Source organism: Scomber japonicus, chromosome 18 (genome assembly GCF_027409825.1).
Source record: "Scomber japonicus isolate fScoJap1 chromosome 18, fScoJap1.pri, whole genome shotgun sequence".
Lineage (NCBI taxonomy): Eukaryota > Metazoa > Chordata > Actinopteri > Scombriformes > Scombridae > Scomber > Scomber japonicus.
In genome coordinates, this window is record NC_070595.1 from 6,712,463 (window position 1) to 6,735,076 (window position 22,614).

Genomic DNA, 22,614 nt, shown 5'->3' on the forward strand with positions numbered 1-22,614 from the left:
CTTTTTTTACAGCTGGAATTCCTTGCTTTTCTGAGGTAGCCATAGGATTTTTTTTTCTTTCAAAAAAGAGGTTTAAACCCATGTTTCTCTGCTGGTGGTTTTAATGTAACTTTTTTTGAAAAAGGGAGAAATAGAAAGGAACAAACAAGAAAGCGACCACAACAACAAACAAATCACAACAGCAACAACATCAGCGGATGAGGAGGAGAGAGTTGCCAGCGTGGTCTGGGGCAGGTGGAGGGGTTGGCAGAACAACAGAGACAAACATGGCTGTCAGTTTCACCGTTTATTCATCAACACCTGAAACGTGGTACAAAGCAATTGGGTTCTGTCTGTTGGGACTGTCCTTTCATTCCTCTCACCGCAGGGGTGTATAAAAATACAAAAGTCACCTGTGTGTTTCTGTAAACTCCAGAGAGGCCTGGTTTGGCTGGTTGAAGAGGGGAAGTAATTTTTTACACTTTACAGAAGCATATATTATTTTCTTGTTGCCAGTGAAACAAAATGTCTTCTCTACAGGATCCGTGGTGTTGGTGATGGTAAAAAAAACAAAAAAAAAACAAGAGTCAGAAAAAAAAAAGTAGTGGTCCCAAACGTGACGATGCAAATCTGCCACATCGCCGCCATCTTGTTGAAGTGCAGGTTTTAGGCAAAGTGGACCATCAGAACAACGGCCAAATGGAAACTCGTAGAATCAGGAGCAAGGGGTTGGATTTTTCAGAAAATGGCATTAGAAAAATGTTTTGTTGGGGCTTTTTTAGAGAGAGATGACTGCTAGAAAAATTAAACACACACACACACACACAAAACAACAATTTCAAGTCCAGATTTCTCTTTTTACAAGAAACAGACAGGTCCAACTTCAAGGCCAAACTCTTGGTCTGCAGCACCAACGTCCATAGGAGCGATATCAATGATGGGCAGGCGAGATGTTTTCGATGTCTTGTAGTCGATGACTGTCTTGCCCCATGTACCGGTGTGTGACTGAAAAGAAAGAAAGAGAAAGGAGAGTTAGAATCAACAACCAAAGCAGTAGAATAGCTACAGTAACAGTAACTGTGTAGATTTATTATTTGAAGCATTAAGTCTCCTCACCGTGCATCCATCTTCCAGGACACTGTAGGTGAAGCGGCTGTTGCCCTCGGCTCTGATCTCAATCTCGTTGGAGCCCTGGAGGAGCAGGGCCTTCTTGAGGTTACCGGCGGAGGCATCCATGTAGGCAACACTGTTCTTGCAGTGGTAGGTGATGTTCTGGGTTGCCTCAGTGGACATGAGACGCAGGAAGGTCAGCTGGATGTTGACATCCTCAGGCAGAGAGCCCTCGCTGCCATACTCGAACTGTGAGGAAAGAGGATGAGGGGCAGTTAGTGACTGAATGTGTGAGGACAGGGGAGTGAAGAGAGAAGAGTTGAGGAAGAGATCAGAAGAAGAGACTGAGGAGAAGTGAAACTGAGAAGAGAGGGAGGGGTGTTTACCTGGAAACCATCGGTCATAGCCTCTCCGAACCAGACGTGCTTCTTCTCCTTGATGTTCTTGCTGACGTACCAGTTCTTCTTGGCAACCTCACGCTGAGTTGGAGTTACGCAGGTCTCTCCGGTCTCCATGTTGCAGTAGACCTTGATGGCATCCTGAGTGCAGCCCTGGTCAGGGTCAATCCAGTACTCGCCTGGAGAATGAAGGGTACAGGAAGAGGTCAGAAAAGTCAGAACAACAGCATGCTGATGCAGATTTTCTAATCCTAAATCTTAAATGCTGCCATCTACCATAATCCATCACTCCTGGTTTTGTGTTGGGTCACTTAAGCCAGTGCCATTCTACCCTTCAATTAACTCACCGCTCTTCCAGTCAGGGTGGCACATCTTGAGGTCACGGCAGGTTCTGGCAGGGTTCTTGCGGGTACCGTCGGGACTGCGGATCTGCTCGATCTGCTGGCTCAGGCTCTTCAGAGTGGTGTCCACCTCCAGGTCACGGTCACGGAGAACGTTGGCGTCATCAGCACGGAACATGCGGAAGGGATCGGGAGCCTTCTCCTGGGGCTGGGCAATGAAGCCAAGGTCGAATCCACCGCCAGGGGCACCTGGTGCTCCAGGAGGTCCGGGAGGTCCAGGAGGACCCTAGGAGATGAGAAGGGAAAGATAGGGAAGAGAAGATCTTGCTTAAATCATTACTGGTACAGGCTTTGTGGTGCCCTCAAAGGTGCTCATGAAGTAAACAGATGAATGGACGGATAGGAAGATAATAAAGTAGACTTACAGCGGGTCCCATCTCTCCAGAACGTCCACGAGGTCCAGGAGGTCCAGTGGGTCCAGGCAGGCCAGTCATACCATCCTTGCCAGCAGCTCCAGCAGCTCCAGAGGGGCCCTGCAAACAGCATGGCAGGAAATCTTAAATTCTCTGAATGTCAAAGTCCCTCCAAACACAATATGGAATTGCTTGGAGCAGTGAAAGATTTAGTGTAGTGGGTACTCACTCTAGGTCCAGCGGGTCCAGAAGCACCAGCGGGTCCAGACTCTCCAGAAGGTCCCTATGGGTGCAGAAAACATTAGTTGAAATTTGAGCACATTATATGTGTTTTTGCATATGTGTTGTCGTGAGTATAATGTAACATACGGAAGGTCCAGGAGGTCCCTGCATGCCAGTGAATCCTCTGTGTCCCTTCATGCCTCTCTCGCCAGCCTCTCCAGTCTCTCCCTTGTCTCCACGAAGTCCAAGAGCTCCCTGTTTGGAGGAGGGGAATGAACAGTTTTGCTTTTGCCTTGTTCTGCACTGTGTTCCATCAGTTATAGTGCTCTATTAATGGTACTGTTACTTACAGCAGGGCCACGAGGTCCAGCAGGGCCAGCAGGGCCAGAGATGCCAGCAGGTCCCTGAAACATAGAAAATTCATTTCAGTTTGCAGTGAAACACAATCTATGCTCTTACCTTCAATAGATCTAATACTGATGGAAGGCTTTCATCAGCATAACCTTAAGTTTGATACTTTCAGAAAAAGACTAAACTGAAAAATGAATGGGATGGTTTTGCCACTCACAGTCTCTCCACGGTCACCGGTCTTTCCAGCGGGTCCAACAGGGCCAGGGGCACCAGGGGGTCCGGGGGCACCAGTGGCTCCAGAGGGTCCACCTTCTCCACGGTCTCCCTAAATTGCAAGCACAATATCACTTTATTTCACTAGCTGTAGTTTCTGTTTTTATTACTATGGCCTGTCCAGTTCTATAGGGCTTCACTGATAACAAAAGAAAACCGAATATCTGTCCTTTAGGACCTCACTGTCTAATATATAGAAATGAAGCAATACATTCTGGTGGCCATAATGGAGATCATTAGCTCTGACAACAGCTGATGATAGTGTTTCTATCCATCTCAACAGAATATGTTGCACGGTAAATGATCTTGCAGGCTACCTATTTAGCTATTGGTCAGTACAACTGACTCTTCTCAGAGTTTCACCACTGAATCTCCATTTGGAAGTAAATCTACCCTAGCAAACTCTCCATCAAGACTGAACTAGCTGTCTGGTACTGATCAATTAGTAATAAAGTCATCTGAACTCACCTTGGGTCCAGCAGCACCATCGCGACCAGCTGCTCCCTCATTACCAGCGGCTCCCTAGAACACAAAAACACAGCCGGTTAACCAATTAGTAAACACCTACAATGTTCACCAGTATTGAAGAGGGAGACACAAAGCCTTAGTGTACAGGTGCAATTATGTCTTCATACCTCACGTCCAGGCTCGCCAGGGGCTCCAGCCAGTCCAGGGGGTCCCATGGGTCCAGGAGGTCCACGCTCACCACCGGGGCCAGAAGGTCCATGCTTTCCAACCTCTCCCTGTGTGTGACACAGCCACAGTTAGTTTAGTAGCTAGCTTGCTCAGTAGTGCAGGTGCAGCAAGACATGTTTTCAAGTTATTGATAAAATGTACTTCACACCACTACATTACAGCAGGGGGGAACCCTGTGGGTTTTCAAGGTATACAGTGATGAACATTGAAAGAATGTTTGTACTTGTAATAAATATGTTTAATTACTTTTATTCACTGAAATAATATTGATAATTTCTAGATCATCGTTATAAACTTGGATTAATATCTCTTGGCAAAAAGTGGGTTAATAGAACAGAATGGGGAATGGACCAACAATTTTTCTTTTTTCATCTGGGTGAATCAGTGCTTCCCCCTACCAGGGCCTTTAGTAGCTTTAACAAATACCTGTATAATTAAAGTCAATGTGATCGTATTTTGTTGAGTTGTGGGCAGGAAAATATCCAATATCATCAGAATAAGTACCCAGTTCCATTTCTTTGCTTAATGAGAAACATGAATTGTTGTTGATTGCTTTTGGGCACAACTTACTGGTCCTTAATTGGTCTCATTGTGAGCATTTTCAGCCTGTGGGCATTTTGAACTGTATCTCTGATTTTAGGTTGGCTTTTGTTCAATGTTGTATATTATTTTTTGGTGTGTTTTCATTTATGTTGGGTATTGTAGGCACAGCAGTCAGTATGAAATGGATAAATATGTCATTCATTTCCCTGCAACTAGCCTGCACTCAAGACACATTCCAGTGAGAAATAAATGTGTTTTATCATTTTTATCATCATTTTATAATCACAGTTTTCTATGCAAGTGGTAAGAAATATAGTGTAAACCTACCATTTGCATCTTTAGTTTTATTACCATGGTACTGAAATGGTAATAAATGGCTTGATTAAGTCCAGTGAAAAATGGATGTGCATAGCTTACAAAGAGCTTAAGCTTTTTTGCCATTTTACTTCAGGACGGTTTGGTTGGTCAGCATGAGACGTCTGATATCTACATTTAAATTGTTTGTATGGCACTGCTGCCTTTACTTTTGGTGGAGAGATATTAAATCTACATTGAAACAATCACAAAAACTACGGGTTAGCATTAGATCTATCGTTTGTTGTTGAAGAGTAGCTGATTTTTCTGGATATTTTATTTTGATTACAGCTTAACACATATAAGAAATATGTCAATGTCATTTCCTTGTTTCATTTATTTTTACAAGAAAATATAAGCCTAGTTGTTTACATGTCATATTTAAGCTTTGTGATACCATCATTTTTTCCAGAATAATCTTTGTGTGTTGTGAAGCCAGTTAGGGCAAATAAATTAATATTCTCAACTTCCATATGCCAGGGCTCTGACTGAACTGTGGCTATGCCCAGGGTCCAGTGCCACGGTTTGCCACTGCATTACAGCTACACTTTTCATGGACCAAACCAATGTTGAATGATATTTCCAAATCATTCTCAGTGACTTCATTTTCATCATATCCTCAAGAAGTACAGAACATTTCATATTTCTATTTAGGAGTCATGTTTGGATGTAACATTGCATTGACTAATTAAAGACATTTGAGTTTTCTGTCCTGGTTCCATCAGATCTCCTGTAAAGTTCGTAAATTTGTAACAATGGGGACTTACAGAAGGTCCGGGCAGGCCAGGGAAACCTCTCTCTCCTCTCTGTCCAGGCAGACCAACAATACCACGCAGTCCAGCAATACCTGCACTTCCAGGCTGACCAGGGCTACCCTGCAGGGGGCGACAAGGAGAGAGTGATTAAACTTCAATGTGTAAACTGGCACAAACCAAAACCTAAACACTGACTTCATACAGTCATTTACTGCTACTACTTATAGAGGTTAAGTTCATCAGTATCAAATCAGACTGCCATTTATTAGCAGATGGTTCTGTGATCAGTTAAGGTTGGTGCCTCATTATGGTAATATTTCAGTTTGTGAGGTTGTGTGGTAAAGATTACTTACGGATGGACCGTCGGCACCAGGGCTACCCTTCTCACCAGGAGCTCCTGGAGGTCCGGAAGCACCAATCTCACCAACGCGACCAGCAGGTCCAGTCTCACCACGGTTTCCTTTAGGTCCCTCCTTTCCAGATGGTCCAGGGGGTCCGGGAGGTCCAGAATTGCCCTATAGTGGGAAGGGATAAAATAGAAAATGTTGCTATAGGGCAACTTGCATGGAGTGATTCTGAATAAGATAAACTATGGTCAATGAGTAGTAAAGTGTGAAGCAGTATCACTGCTAATAACAACAGATGAAGACTTACAGAGGGGCCAGGTGGTCCAACTCTGCCAGCACCACCAGGGAAGCCAGTAGCACCCTAAGGAAAAAGACAAATGTCCATTAGTTGACAGAGGCAGGAAAGTAATGACTGCACCAAAGTAATTAAAAAAACTAAAACAAATGATAAAAATTCACTTTTAACTATCCAAGTAACATATCTAAATGAAAACATCCCTAGTATTGGACTGTCTCTAGACTACACCTAATTGTTTTCAACTCTCTCTGCTCAGCTCATACAATCACTGCATCATTATGCCAGTATGGTCAGGGGCACTGTGACCTCTGACCTCTACACTTCTGCTTGCAATGCTCCTAATGTAAGAATTGAAGTTGAGGTCAGACAAGTAGGTATCTGTGTATATTTAACACTGAATGAGAAGGTCCAAGTTGAACAAGAGTAGTAACTTACAGGAGGTCCAGCAGCACCACGAGCTCCCTTAGAACCAGTGTTTCCAACGGGACCCTAAAAGAACACAGTTTAGTGTCAGTCAACATGGTCAAGCCAGGAGCGGGCAATGTATCCATAAATTATTGCATTTTCTATATCATAAAGGGTTGAGTGAATGATTTTACAAACCTGGGGTCCAGGAGCACCAGTGGGTCCAGCAGCTCCAGGGGGACCAGCATCTCCCTTAGCACCATTATCTCCAGCCTCTCCCTTGGCACCAGCCTGTCCATCAGCACCCTGAAGTGGAATGATGGTGAAAAATTAAATAGTCAGTAAATTTTGTGTTGAATCTCCAACCAAAACAAAAACAGTGTGTGAACAAAGCTAGGGCATTCACAAAGACGTGACTTACAGGAGGTCCAGCAAATCCAGCAGGTCCAGGTGGTCCAGCCTCTCCACGCTCACCCTGAGGAAAACAAGGAGGAAGAAGAGTGAGGCAAAGATGTCAAGATAAGTTAAAGCAGTGCTAGGGAAACTGGAGTAAACTAAACTGTATGGTCTGAATAACATGAGCACAACTTATGGCTCTGGTGAAGGCACAGACAAACAGGTACTTACAGGGGCTCCACGGGCTCCAGAAGGTCCAACAGCTCCAGCGGGGCCAGGCTCTCCCTTGTCTCCGGTGGATCCAGCAGGTCCAGGAAGTCCAATAGGTCCAGTCAGACCACGGGGGCCATCTTTGCCAGGAGCTCCATCAGCACCCTTAGCTCCTTGGTCACCCTGGGTTATTGGATGGAGAGGGGGAGTGAGGTGTGATCCTGTAATACTGAGTATTGTGTAGGTGGTGCTATAGCTGGTCATATGATGGAGAGTATGGCAGTGTGTGGATGTTGGTAATAGTCTTAATGTTGGTAACATTGGGGTGCTACTGTGAATGATATCTGATAATCGTGGAAGTGCTCTGTGCACACCATTAGTCCCTAGTTGGACCTCATCCTGTATACCTGGCATATTGGAGAGAAGAATACAGTTATGGTTACTCACTCTGTCTCCCCTCAGTCCTGGAAGACCACCGGCACCACGCTCACCAGGCATTCCCTGCAGACCAGGAGCACCCTGAGCACCAGGAGCACCCTGGGCTCCAACGTCTCCCTGAGGATGAAGAAGAAAGGAAAAAAGGAAGAAGACAAGTAAAAACATTAGAAGGAGGAAGATCTTTTACTCAGTTGGAGAATATATGCCCAAACTCTACCTGTGTGCCATGTGGTCACACAGCAAAACCAATAAGAACTTCATAGGGGTTTCCTTTCAATCTCTGCTGGGATTACCTTAGCACCATCGTTTCCAGCAGATCCAGGGGATCCACGGGGACCAGCAGCGCCAGCTGCACCAGGAGCACCACGCTCACCGGGGAATCCTCTGTCACCCTGAGTGAGAGAAGTGATAGAGTTAGGTAACTTGAAAAGGGAGTGCAGAAGTATTCAAACAAATCATGAGAAACTATCCAACTGTTTATCCATAAGGTGGATGACATTGCCCAAAAGGAAATACTAGCTAATGTGAGTTTTCAAGCTTACAAGCACTATTATATATTAAGGACATCTTTGATTTGGTTTTAGATCATGTAATCTTACAACAAGCCATATCATTTGCATAGCTAGCAAACAATCCCTTGCATTAGCCTGTTATCAACTAGCATTAGCCTGTTAGGAATAAGATCAATGTGTTTGCTAAAGGAACCTGCATGCTACTTGGCAAGCTAATGGTAAATTCAATTGACTTTTCTCAAGATCCAGCAAATTGGTTCACTGTGCCACAGTGACCTACATTTCAAACCAAAAGTAAGCTTTTAGACCTTTGGCTTGTATGGCAAATGTCACTGATAAATTTACAGGAACAACAACATGTAGCTTTTAACAGTGTTTGTAGCCTAGTCTAATGAAAAAAATCATCAAATGATACTCTATAATTGGATATTTTTGTAGTCTGGGAGCAGACTGCTGAGTAACTGTGATTTTAATGATGAGGAGTGACTTACTCTAGCTCCAGCAACTCCTGTTGCTCCAGCCTCACCGGGAATACCCTAGATTTTCAGAGAAAGAGAGGGTGTTAAAAGAGGCAAATTTAAATGTTTATTACCATTCACTAGAAACCATTATTCTATAGTTTCTAAGTTAACTATATCTCAGTCAGTACCTGCTCTCCGGGCTTGCCACTCTCACCAATGGCACCCTGGGGTCCTGGAAGACCCTGGAATCCGGGAGGTCCGGCAGGTCCCTGCTCTCCTCTCTCACCAGCAGGACCCTAAGGAGCAAGAGAGGGAATGTTACAACTAATACCGAATGACCAGAAGTGAGACGTAAATATGCATGTGTATTTAAGTATTTTGTAGTGAGTGACTGCAATGCTTATGAAGAGTACTGCAACTGAGTTTGGTGGAGTTGCGTGTGTGTGTATGTGTATTTTGTACTTACAGCAGGTCCAGATGGGCCTTGAGCACCAACGTCACCGTCCTTACCAGGGGCACCCTAAATGAACAGCAGGCTTTTAGATACACAAGTTATAGCTTCTATACATTACTAAAAACAGGAGAGTACAGTAGAGTCAGAGTATCCTAGAGCAGACAACTTACAACAGCGCCAGTGGGTCCCATTACTCCTCTCTCACCGGGCTTTCCACCCTCACCCTACAGACAAGAAAGGAAAAGCACAATTACAGGGGATGTGGACACCATTTCCTCAGTAGGCTATTATTCAGCTTGTAGTTTACTGACTACAATTTCTTTGAACATCTAATCAAATATACTGTGTAGCTTGAGAAACATTACTTACAGCGGCTCCCTTGGGTCCGGGGAATCCCATGACTCCAGGCTGGCCTCTGGCTCCAACGGGGCCAGGGGGTCCAGGGCGACCATCTTGTCCAGGGGCTCCCTGGTGAAACGGATTAAGTTAAGATTTAAATTAACACTAAATGGAGGTGTTTTGATGACATTAAAATTAATCTGACTGTGCTGAACTTACATTAGGTCCCATCTTTCCATCAGGTCCAGGGCTGCCAGGGCTGCCAGTCATACCCTAAAGGTTAGACATCAGGGGTTTAGTGTACAGTGTATAAATCATGTTGCTGACAGTATGTATGTGATAGACAGTTCACTTGCTCACCTTAGCACCGGGCAAACCAGCCTCACCAGTGCGGCCAGGCTCACCAGTAGAACCTTTAGGTCCAACAGCACCAGGGGTACCGCGCTCACCAGTGGCACCCTATGATGGGTATAATGAGGGAGAAGATTGATAAAGATTCATCAAATGGAAACTAAACATAGGTATCCGGAAGGACATATCAGCTGTGTGGATTCGTCTTTTACTTACTTTGGGTCCAGCAGAACCATCAGAGCCAGGGAAACCACGACCACCAGGGGCACCCTGCAGAGAGAATCAAACTCACTTAGTTCTGTGAACAAAGGTTGACATGCTACATCTAGCCCAGGACTTTGACCAAATATCCCTGAATTCATGGTCCCTCTTTTTCTGCCCTGCAAAGGTCAATACAGGGTTTGAAGGTGCATCGTTTGTGGCTAATGTAATGTGCAATAAATTTGTAATATAGAGGTAAATAATATTTTCACCTTTGCCCTCGACTCTTTGTAGTGTCTGGGATCATAGCAGAGAACAATATTTAATCATATTTGTGTTTCTTAATTTGAAATAAGTTAATTCTGTATCTGCACAAAAGTGCAACCTCTTACCTATTAACCTATTTAATATTGACTCATGACAGAGATTCTTGTAAGCAAAATTCTATATAGAGATGTTAAGAATGCCACCACCAGAGGGCGACTCTATCTCTTTCACTCTCCATTACAACAAATGTTAGGAATATTACAGTACATATTAAAATACAGTAAAACTGAGATGCATACTCGCTCTCCAGGAGCTCCACGGGCTCCTCCAGCACCAGGCTCTCCTCTAGCTCCTCTCTTGCCCTCCTCACCAGGAGGTCCTGGGGGTCCTTGAACTCCTGCAGCACCCTGGACAATTCAAACACATAGGCAGCATAAGAAACTGAATGTTTTTACATTCATGTGCTCAAACAGATGCTGACTGTGTGAACTTACACCCTCTCCTTTGGCACCAGGCTCTCCCTTGGATCCTGGGGCACCAACCTCACCCTGAGGGAAACAACCAAATAGACAAATATAAAAAAACAAAACCAATTGATCAATAGATAATAACTGGTCAGTGACCAATAAACAATAATGGAGACAGATCTCAATAACAAATCAACAACATAAATAGCTGTCATCAAGAATATTTTGGTGCAAGTTTTGATTCTGTATTAGTTTTCAGAAAGCTTTACTCACAGTGTTACCCTTGGGTCCGGGAGCACCACCTGCACCCTGGGGTCCTGAGGGTCCACGGGGTCCGGGGAAACCTGGAGATCCAGCAGCTCCAGGAGAACCCTGCAGGGGGCAGCATGCAACAACAACATAGTCACATCCTGCTTCACTGGCAGTAATGATACTCGGCAATGGCAATGATACCTGTGAAACCTGAGCCCTAGCTGTTAAATTTGTCTCTCTCTCAAACTTTTGACCCAGAAAGGGATTAAACCCCTAGTCCAGACATATTTATATTGTAAAAGTAAATATTTTAGATGAGATACTCACAGGGCCTCCCTTAGCTCCGGGGGCTCCATCAGTTCCGGGGTTACCCTGTAAGGTGAAAGAAGGGAAGAGTTTGTTAAGAACGATCCAGAAGCCAGTGGGTTCTTCTGAATGATTTAGGTCCTATTACATCATCACAGAGAGGTGGACAATGATCTCTTCTAAGACCTAAACAGTCCATCATAGAGGGTTATTGTTGGTACTTACAGATGGGCCGGCGGCACCAGCAGGTCCGGGGTTACCGGGCTCACCACGGGCTCCAGCGGGACCCTCGCCTCCACGAGCACCCTGAGGACCAGCTTCACCCTGGGTAGAAGGGAAACAAAGAAACACGGTCAGATAATCATGTCCAAACCAACAGTGACAATTTAATCTGTCGTGGTGTAGGACCAAATAATATTGGTATGACAGAAAAGAGGCAAAAATTGCAGAAATAAGATTATGATGGGAGAATTATAATATTAGGAAACACCGTTTTCAAGTTAAAAAAAAGACAGCCTTGGTCAGCTTTCAAAATGCCACTACATACGATACATAACACATTTCTGACTCATTTTAAAGATTAGTATACAGTTATGGAACTCAATGAAATTGCGATTTTGGAAAATTGCTGCTAATTAAACTTGACAAAGACAAGGCAGACGTTTTCCCAAAGATATGACATTCTATTTTTTTCCAATTGTGAGCAGTTCCTCCATTTGTGTTGCTGCCAATAGTATCTTTCAACAGTGCACTCCAATATGAAGCAAATTTAGTATAGATATTTTATATTTTTGATATGTTAATTTGGTCACTTCCAGTGTGAACCCGCTACATACCAAAACCTGCACAACGGTAGTATGTAGGATGAGACTTGGGCACAGAACAGGATTCCTATGCAGCTAGAATGACCTTGTATGACCCCACTCCATTTGACCCCAGTTGGGTCAAAGGTCAACAATATATAAGGTCAACTAGCTGCACTAATGCTAAGAGAAATTTCTAATGAAGAGAAGAGAAGAGAAGAGAAGAGAAGAGAAGAGAAGAGAAGAGAAGAGAAGAGAGATGCATGGCGAAAGCTGTGGAAGATAAAGAAGATGTTGCCGATGAAGGAAATGGAGGATGTAGTAGATTGTTCGTGGAAACCATGAGGAGCATAGTTGTACCTTGGATCCAGGGCCACCAGGGAATCCAGGAGGACCAGCGGGGCCAGTGGGACCCTGAGGAGAAACAATAAGACAAAAAAAATTCAGACGAGTGTGGAAGATCGGATTGGTCAGTACCACCACAGAAAGAGGATATTGATTTGCTTTTTTTAAAAAATCCAATCTTTAAATGACTAAATTTTACAAAACACAGGAACAACCTGTACTTCAATAGTACCTTTAAATAAAACACTAAACAATGTATATTATCACATAACTATGTTTTTTTTGGTCATTTTTCCTTGTTTAAGAACCCAACTTGAGGGTTTTGAACTACAAGTCGTAGGAGGCAGTACATTCAAAAACTCTTATGAAGGACAGGGATCCTTACAAGAGAACAGGGCTCCCAGGAACCATCATATGCTAGAGGTTTTTGGATGTTCACACTTAAAACTGCTGATTCCTTAAGTGTTTTTTAGAACAATTTAAGCTATACAGAATGAAAGATGTAGACTTACGGGAGGTCCAGCGGCACCAGCAGCACCATCGTTACCACGAGCTCCCTGTGGCACATAGACAAACATGATTGGTTGATATGTTCATTGATTGTTTTGGCTAAATGATCATAGTAGTTGTATTTGTGTGCGTGGACTCACAGCAGCTCCAGAAGGACCAGTGCGGCCTCTCTCACCAGGCAAACCACGAGGTCCCTGAGATTGAGAAAGACAAAGATGGTCAGCTGTTGGCATTAATTAGAAAGGAGGGAAAATGCAGTGGTAATAGGGGCACTTGTTTTACTCACCATAGCGCCAGGGGTTCCGTTCTCACCAGGGGTTCCAGCCTCTCCCTAAACACACAGACACAGGCAGGTGAGTTGATGAGAATACTAGAAACTGTACTCATTTGTAATATTACTTTAAGTAGGCAATATGGCTACTGCTAATGTGCTACTAATTACAAGGCTTGTTATGGCTCAGTCTGCTGATTTTACACATAATGGTCCATTTATTTATCATGAGTGCTGGGACTATGGCATGAAACAGAGATATCTTGGCTTGGGCTTGGACACTACACATTTACGACAGAATTTGTTGTATTATGAGAAATGTAGGAGCCAATGTTTCTTGGTTAAAGCAGCTTCCATTTTTAAAATCTCTCTTGTGAGTTCCCCAACTTTTCAGAAGTAGAATGCTACTCACTGAAGAACCCTATCCAGTACTACTACAACACGTACTAACACTGTCACTATTATCGAAGTTGCTATCACAGCCAATCCTTCTATTCCCACCACCACTATTAATTCTGCTATGTCGCTATTCAAAGTGCTATTATCATTATCAATGATATGGGTTACATTTAAAAAATGAGAGACATAACAAAGAGAGACAGTCACCTTGGGTCCAGCAGGGCCGGAGTCTCCCTTAGCACCATCCAGACCGCTGAATCCCTAAAGAGAAAGTAAGACATACTGTTGAAGCACACAGTCAGGAGATGCTTTACTGAGGATTTGAAGTGCGTTGAATGGGGAGAATGACATGTCACATCTGCTCTGACTCACTCTGTGTCCCTTGATGCCGGGAAGACCGGGGGTTCCTGGGAATCCACGAGCTCCCTGAGAAAAAGAAAAAGAGAAAAGGGGGTCACAATTTGTTATCACAGCTCTGTTTTATTGTTTGTTACATTGTATCACAAAGAAGGAGTGTACTGCCACGGTGGCTTACCTGTGGGCCGGAGGGTCCGCGCTCACCAGGGCGACCAGGCTTGCCAGACTCACCCTGGAATAAAGAGAGAAGGGTATCAGAGGATAGAATAAGTCGATATGTACTCTAAACTGAAAGAAAAAGACAGTCATAGAAGGTGAATGTGATCCAATCGACTTACATCCTCTCCGTTCTTTCCAGGGGGGCCGGCGGCGCCACGGGGACCCATGGGACCCTGTAGAGACACACAAGTACACACACAAGGTGAGAATGTTGCAGACTAAGTAAGGTGCAATATAGGGTGTGTATTTGTGTGTTTCTGATACTCACAGATGCTCCAGCCTCACCAGGCTCACCAGGGGGGCCAGTGAATCCCTGAGGTCCCTGCAGGGGGGGGGCACAAAAAAACAGAAATGAGAAAGACAGGACTGGCTTTCAGTGACTTCTTATGGTGTCCTGGGTAGCTTCGATTACTTTGTCGTATCTGCTCTAGCCTACTGCATCAGTCACTCAAGCCAGCCTCAGGAGGTTCCTCAGATTTTATCGGTTAATTTAAGTGGTACTGGTAAATTTATGAATCCCAAAGCTATGCCAAATTTGAAATACCCTTCCTGGTGCTGGCTACTCATATTCTAGTGAGAAGCATGTTGCATAATAAATGTAAAGCACTACGAAAATGCTGTTTCACTGGTGCTTCAATGGTATGATTGTGTTGAAGGACGTGTTAGATCGCTCAAAGTTGATCATGGTTCAGCCTCTGTGTGAGCTGTAAATGGGACTATTTTCACTGTGTCCAATAAGTCTTACTGACATAGAATTAATAATAAAAGACAATACAATAATATTCAAGGATGTCACTTTGGCACTGGGTTAGATTACATGTGTTACATTAGGAGATGGATTGTAGTGTGTTAAAGGAAAAGAAGGTGATGGAGCTCAGCACTGGCTTCAAGACAGTTGGGTGCTGAGGAGAGGGCGGTGATGTCATGGCGATTACATGATGGTGATGTATAAGGTACACATACTATCACTACTCTCTCCTTCTAGAACCTCCAAGTATCAGCTTTGAAACATTTTGAGTTGAGGAAGGAAGAAGTGGTGTACTTACGCTAGCGCCAGGAGATCCAGGGGGTCCACGGGGTCCCATTGGGCCCTGTCAATTAAAAACAGGCATGGTCAGATACTGCATAACATGGTTCAAAGAAATTATACACTGTGTGTGTGTGTGTGTGTGTGTGTGTGTGTGTGTGTGTGTGTGTATGTGTGTTTTATGTGTATCCTACCATGGGTCCAGGCACAGGCATGGCAGGAGATTTCTCATCGTAGCCACCAGACATCTGAGGGGAGAAGTTCTGAAAAAAACAAACAGAAACAGATTAACCAAATGAATAATTATATCATTCTGAAATATGAAAACTGTAATCCATCAGTCATGTGACATATAATCTGAAAATGTAATTTCCCTTCACTAAATTTAGATTCAAACCTTTCATAAACACAAATAAAATTATTTTTCAGTGTTGTTGAGTATTGGGCATTATTCTCCAAAAGGTTTGTTTTCAGCAACTTCCTTTGCCCTCAGGGGCTCAACAATAACTCCAACAAAATATGATGATAGATTTGACGGATTTCTAGCCCAAATTATGTCTCAATCAAATCCCAAAAATTAAGATTGATGCATAAAGCAACTCTAAGGTAAAAATGTCAGATCCATCATCATAGCTTAGTTTGGCCTCTAACCCTTACCCTAAAGCTAGTTGCTTACAGCTGTACCATGTCCCTTGTTTCCTATGCTGCTCTAACATATCCAAACCTAACCTTTGTACTATTTTGAACCCTCATTATCTTTGTGAATAATTAACAAAATGCTTAGTGCTTTCATTTCCAAACCTCTGACCTTCTCACTCCTCACACTTGTACTTCTGAGCTCAGAGAAATCTCTTTGAATGCTATTGATGTTCTGATCACACTGAGGATGGATAATTTGCAATTGGGGGGTAAACACAGGCTAAAGCCGGCTTTAGAGTCCCTGTTAGCTTAGACTGAACAATTAGCATCAAAACTGTCATTGGTCAATGAATCATAGTATGCTAAATTCAATTCAGATACTACCTAAGCATGCTAAATTTGATTGGGATGCTAAATTGTGTTAGCCTAGCATGGTGAATTAGCATGCAAGTAAATGGTAAATATTACATTTAGAATGCTAAAATTTGACTACGAATGTTAGCTCAGTAGAGTTCAACTAGAATGAGGATATGAATGCAGCCTAAGTATGCTAAAGTCAGTGATGATGGAGGTCAATAGTTAACTGAATCACAGTATGCTAATTTAGAATGGTAGCCTAGAGTGCTCACATCTTAGCCTGATTGTCATCTGTAGGATCAAACAAGCATCCACAACCCTAATGAACTTCTGACCTTTTGACCCCACACTTACAGCCAAGCTCCATGCTAAAGTCGGCCATTGAAGCTATGTTCACATTGAGTATGCTCTGTTTGGTTTATACTGACACATTTTGATGCCATTTATATATATTTTTACATGTGAACTACAAAGACTTTTGGAAATGTCTCACTTTACCAACATTCAGTTGAACAAACTACAGGGAATGTCCCCACTGTGAGACTAATAAAAGGATATCTTATCTTATCTGTATTCAACAAATTACCTACTTGCATGAATCATGTGACTTTGTCTCCAGCCCTGATTGGCTTATAACTGGTCAATTTAGACCTAAATGAGTCAGATACAGAAAAATACAAGAAAAACTCATAACTTACTCCACCGAGGCCGGGGGGTCCAGGAGGGCCAGGAGGTCCAGGGAGTCCAGGCTGGCCGGGTAGACCATCATTGCCAGCGGGACCAGCAGGGCCCTGTATTTGTGGGGGAGGGAGGGAGAGAGAGAGAGAGAAAGGTCAAGCTCAAGATCCAGAATAAGGGTCATCAGGATGCAGAGCTCTGAATGTAAAACATGATTGTTGTTCCATTTTAAGATTTCCTTTTCCTTTTTGTGCCTTTACAGGCTCACTTGCTCCCCAGAGTGATGGAGGCAGCAGTAAAACCTGGAGGAGATGCTACTTAGACTGGACTGTGTATGACTGACCATGTGACCAACCAAGACCCACATATGGAGCTGGGTCACAACTGTCAATAAGTGACCTGTTCTGTCATTTAGTGACATCATTATCACAAACCCTAAATAAACTCTATACTATAAATAAAATAATAAAGACATTATAATTATACTAATAATTACTGTAAACCCACTGCCCTTCATATATTCTATCTATCTTCTCCAACTGAACAACAGGAGAGTTGACCAAACCAAAAATGTCTCAAATGTCAAATCCAAATGTGAGAAAATAAATTAAATAATCAAATGATCACAAAGATCTCTAAAAAAATTAAATTAATTAATAGAATGTGTATCTCCATCAATTTAGATGGAAGTGGCATCACCACTGCAAACACAATCCAAAACATGGCTGCACTCACACAAAGCCACCTTAAATCTTTTGAGAATTACATTTTTTTGGAGTGTTTTGTATGAAAAATGAAGCCTTAAAAAAATAGGACAGTTTATGCCTCGGGGGGACAAAAAATCTCTTCTTCACAGTGTCTAAGTTTTCCCACAGCTTCCTGTCCTGCTCCAAACACTTTAAGCCTCAGTGTGCAGGTTTCAACATGATCTCAGCGTGTTTTCAGAGCAGCTGATCGTTTCATAAGTCATAAACTCTGCTGAACCAAATTGCTTGCTTTAGTTCACTTTGTTGTATTGATTTATAGAGACGAGCAATTTCAAATCAAATCCAGAAGTAAAAGTTAGAAGTTACAGAATTGGAAATTTTAAGTAGCTACAAAGCTTTAACCTGTAGTTACTTAACAGAAAAAGGGTATCATTAAAAACAATGCCAAATATGACACCTTCCCAGAAGTTTAAGCTACCAAACTCAAATGTTTACATGCATTTAAGCCTTTTCCACCGAAATGCCAATGTAAGTTAGATCAATGCTGTATTAGACTAAAGAATCTGATTCCTGTTTCCACTACTGCTTGAACTGAGACACAATGAAAACCCATGTTGTTGTTGTATAAGTGTAGCCGCTTAAGCTCCAACATAAATACACAAGAATCAGCTCAGTGCCAGACTGTGAACACACCGCGAGGCATTCAGGTGACAAGACAGTAACTAAAAAAGAGTAACAAGTGAATTAGAAGAGGAAAAGAGTGTGAACGTACCCTCTCTCCCTTGGGTCCACGGGCTCCCTTGGGTCCCTGTGAGTAAAAAAAAAAGAAGAAAAAAAAGAGTGTTGTCAATGATTGATAACCAACTCATGAAATGAATATATGAGACTATAGTGAAAGCACAATCAACTAACTGTGTCTGATTTTCTTGCAACAATCAGCAATATATGGATTTAGCTAAATATTGAACATCTAACAGCTGGTTTTCATTTGTTAAAATCATCCATCAATCTAGCAACAATAATCAATGTTATTGTCAATAGTTACAAGTATTTTTATTTCATTGAATCACCCTGTTTGTGTGCTGATGGTGATGATAATGATATACTGTACATGAAGGGTAATTCATAAAAACTAGATAACACTATTTAAATATATAGACTAATCATTTGAAAGGTTGATAAATCAATGAAATGATAATTACCTCAACCTGAGGTCCCTGGAGACCTGCAGAGAGAGAGGAGAGGGAGACGGAGAGATGTCAAGTTAGATAATGAAATAAAATAAATAAATAAACCAACAAAAAAATATTGATGTGGAAATAAAAAAATGTGGAGCAATAAGTTATCTAAATTCTTTTAGATAACTTAAATAACTGTAAAATGAGCACAGGAAGCAGAATGAAGGAAAGTGTCAATATGATGTGTGTGTGTGTGTGTGTGTGTGTGTGTGTGTGTGTGTGTGTGTCTGTGTGCACGAGTGTCATGGGGGGGTGAGGGGTGTGTGTGTGTGTGTGTGTGTGTGGGGGGGGGGGGGGGTGTTGATGGGGTCAGGTAATGTCATGTTGGAATCCAACCATAAGTGTTAAGTTTTTTAATGAGTTGGATTTTTCTTTTACGTAAGGAAAAATGACATTATGGAGAGAAAAAAAACAGGGTGGAGAAAAAATAAATAAATGAAAGTAAAGGCAGGTAACATTTGTGATGAAACATATTGGAAAAGGTGAAGGAAAAAGAAAGAAAGGAATAGAAAACGTGTGCGTGTGTGTCCGTGTGTGTGTGTGTGTGTGTGTGTACCATCATCGGGGCAGATGGGGCAGCACTCGTCATGGGGGATGACGGGGTTGGGGCAGTCAGTTGTGTCCTCGCAGATGACCTCATCGCACATCACTGTGCCGCTGTCGCACACGCAGATTTGGCATGGCTCTGGTTTCCAAACATCCCGGTCCGCAAACACCTGACCGTCCAGGGTGCAGCTTCCGCCTGTGCCTGAGGGGGGCGACACAGAGACAGGTGAGACACCTTAATACACACAAACACACACTGAGGCTTATTTAAGATACATTTGGGGGTATTCACATAGACTTATAATCGCTTCCTGGAGGCTAACCTTAACCCTACCCTTAAATTGACCCAAAAAAATAAGCGTTGTAACAATTACGTCCCACAGCTAATTAAATAAACTGTCTTCAAATAACTTGTGTTTAGTCTAAAATGTGTCCCCGAAAGTAGGCTATGACAGAAATACACACACAGGCAGAGAACTATAAGACTCTATATATTAGAAAGAAATCTAAAAAATTGAATAAAAAGAAAATATACAGAAAGTTAAACTTGATACAAATTGCATCTATCATCATTGTGATACACAAACTATAATTTTACTGGTGTTTTTAACAAATACAATTATTGAAATTGCTAAAAAAAAACAACCCCACATTGTCTTAACTAAAATGAAATCAGAACATAGTTTATATATAATATTAGAAATAGACATTTTTTAACGCACACAGGCCTATATTTTGTTGTGTATGTAGCTATATGCATGAACAAAAAGTGAGTGCTTTATGTTGAGAAAAATACCAAAAGAAACGAAAAACCGTGAAACAGGCTCATACAAACAACAGCAGAAAGAGTTCAAACAGTATATGAAAGTCAGAAATGGGTGTTAGGAAAAGTTTGGTGGCTTCGGAATCGGATCAGAAAGAGGACAGGCCGAGGTGACAGAGAGGGCACCGATGGATGCATATCATTATCGTTACGCACAGCAAGACGCTGGTTACGCAAGGAGCAAACACGTCTGCAAGTGATTAAACTTCCCCCTAACAGCAGGAATTACAGCAGCGCTGATGTTCCCCTGCTTTAAATCAAAGTCACATTTTCCACCGCTGCTGCTGCTGCTCTGGATTTCTCAGCAAACCTAAAACCAAACTGGGGCTCCTTCTAGGGTTTGTAAATCTCCCAGCGTGCCAAAGTGCTGAGCTCAGAGGGAAAGGCAGCAGCTCTGCAGACTGTTTGCTTGGCAGCTGCTGGTGGAAACAGTCCGCATGTGTTTGCAATTAGAGGAAACAAAAAAAAATAGTGGAAAGAAGAGGAGGAGGAGGAGGGAAGGAGGGGGAGGAGGTGGTGTGGAGGACGTGGCGGCCAGATGTGTCTGCCGGTGCAGAGAAAAGCCTCTGGGTGGCGCTGTAAGACCGTTCAGAGGGGTCAAACCACATCTGCTTCAGATAGACAGACAGAGAGACAGGCAGGTAGGCAGACAGCTGACTCCTTTCCAGACTAGAAGAACATCTGGAAAAATTGATTTTCAGCTCCTTGGTTCTTGTTTCCATAGCTGAGCTGATTTTCTTTGTCTTCTTACAGCATGAAAATGTTTGCATCTGAACACCGACAGAGGCCTTTTCTCTGCTGATATTACCATATACTGTGCAAGTTCTTTTTATGCTCCTTTTGAATACATCTGAGCTTTTGTAAACTTTAAAGTTGAAGCTCGTTTATGCTCTTTGCTCACACTGGAGAGGTCAAATGTTTCTAGCAGACAAGACTACGCCTGCTCACCTCCTATTCTACCTCTCTCTGTGTTTTCTGCCTGTGTGACTCTCTTTTGCTCACCTGGCCAACTCAATACTTGGCCTCAGGCAGCAAATTACACTGCCACATCAATCAGGCCTGTGAAAAGCCTCCGTATCTGACCTGTGTCTGCTGCAAGCGGACAAATCTCTGCTGTTGGTGGCGTGCAGCCAGAGAAGGGCAAGCATTTTAAAGGCTTTTTTCTCCAATCATACATCCATAACTGTCACATTAACCAGCTTTTTCAGGCTGAGATCAACCTTTGGGAGGCTGAGTTCATTGGGTGCAGGCAGCGTTTGTAAAGGGTGTCCAATTGGTAAAATGAGAGAGGATAGCAAGCTTTTTAAGTTAGAAAAAGCTACTTTTTCTGAAAATACTTGAAATCTGATCAAATGTGCATTTCTGCTAGTCCTACTATAGAAAACCCTCACCTGGAGGAAAACCTGGAAAACCTGCAGCAACTCGCTCAGCATGCATGGAAGGGGGGTGGGGGCATAGAGAGACAGACAAACACAAGGAGAGGAGAGAGGGAGGGAGAGAGAGAGAGAGGCCTTCTTGAGATGCCCAATGCATTACGCACACTCTGTACTACATACATTTATCTGTCTGCCTGTCTATCTATTTTGCCTCTAAGTGGAGACAAAGCATCAGTGCGCATCAAACTTCTTATTTCTACTTCAAACTTTTTTCCTCTCCTCTTTTCTCTGTCTAGATCTCAGCAGCCGTCCACACACGAAGAGAAAATATCCACTTTCCAAAACCAGACAAAAAAAAGAAAAAGAAAAAACAAAAAAGGGTTGAGAAGCTCCAGTAAACAGTGATGAAACTTACGGTCGTCCTCGCCCTGGGCTCTAACCAGGAGCACTGCTGCGCTGAGCAGCAGCGCCAGCCGCAAATCCACAAAGCTGAACATGTCTAGATGCCACTAGACATGTAGACTCTTTGAGGCGAGAGGAAAAAAGTTGGGGGTGTTTTCTTTTTCTGCTACACTCCACTCATACACGGGTGTTTGGGGTAGGGTCCGCTTGTCTTTTCACAGTCCTCCTGACCCCAGCAGAAAACTCCCTACTGCCTACATTCACTTTCCACCAGGGTTTTTATATGGGAGTCTGAAGAACTGGGAGGTGCTGTGACTGGAGCAACTAGGACGCACCCTCATTATCCTGCTGCTGCCGCTCACGTTTAGGGAAGACAAGAATGGACCCCTCCTTCAAAGAAAAAAAAACCCAGAAGAAAAGAGAGAAAGAAGAAGAAAAAACAGCAGATCCCTCCTTCCATAATTCCACAGCAGAAGGGTTGGAGTTTGGATCAGAGGAGGAAAAAGGGGGGCCAGCAGAAGGGAAACATGATCCTGAAGAGCATCGGAGGGTCGGAGGAGGATCTCCTCCTGCAGCAGCCACGGGTTTAATCTAGATTTTTATTTCTGGTTCTGGTCTACTTCCTGATTCACTTTGATTTCAGCTCAGTTTTAGACTGCTTCTGATAGTCTGCCTTCAGTCTTAGCAGTTCTAGCTTAGATCACAGCCTAAATGTCTGAATTTCAGTCCAGTTTTAGTCTTCAATGTGTTGTAGTTTTGGTTTAAGATAAGTACTTCT

At 43.0% G+C, this 22,614-nt stretch overlaps 1 protein-coding gene across 2 annotated transcripts; it reads right to left on the minus strand.

Moving 5' to 3' along the window:
* Positions 1-273: 273 nt before the first annotated feature.
* On the minus strand, positions 274-22,105 carry col1a1a (collagen, type I, alpha 1a). Of its 2 annotated transcripts, none has more exons than XM_053337859.1 (49): positions 21,850-22,105; positions 19,246-19,437; positions 18,654-18,676; positions 18,224-18,259; positions 16,765-16,857; positions 15,265-15,333; positions 15,090-15,134; positions 14,312-14,365; positions 14,163-14,216; positions 14,003-14,056; positions 13,840-13,893; positions 13,675-13,728; positions 13,084-13,128; positions 12,938-12,991; positions 12,800-12,844; positions 12,303-12,356; positions 11,365-11,463; positions 11,161-11,205; positions 10,855-10,953; positions 10,609-10,662; positions 10,414-10,521; positions 9,863-9,916; positions 9,656-9,754; positions 9,515-9,568; positions 9,326-9,424; positions 9,127-9,180; positions 8,969-9,022; positions 8,691-8,798; positions 8,533-8,577; positions 7,823-7,921; positions 7,539-7,646; positions 7,113-7,274; positions 6,907-6,960; positions 6,684-6,791; positions 6,516-6,569; positions 6,090-6,143; positions 5,789-5,950; positions 5,448-5,555; positions 3,723-3,830; positions 3,556-3,609; positions 3,032-3,139; positions 2,814-2,867; positions 2,611-2,718; positions 2,471-2,524; positions 2,254-2,361; positions 1,835-2,114; positions 1,476-1,666; positions 1,096-1,338; positions 274-984 (listed from the first exon to the last, which is right to left on the minus strand). In XM_053337859.1, exons 1-49 carry the CDS (start codon positions 21,929-21,931, stop codon positions 838-840), a joined length of 4,344 nt encoding a protein of 1,447 aa, XP_053193834.1. In that variant the 5' UTR covers positions 21,932-22,105; the 3' UTR covers positions 274-837. The 2 variants fall into 2 exon arrangements, with proteins under 2 accessions (XP_053193834.1, XP_053193835.1); XM_053337860.1 differs by having other exon boundaries at positions 18,224-18,240; positions 18,653-18,676.
* Positions 22,106-22,614: the final 509 nt, after the last annotated feature.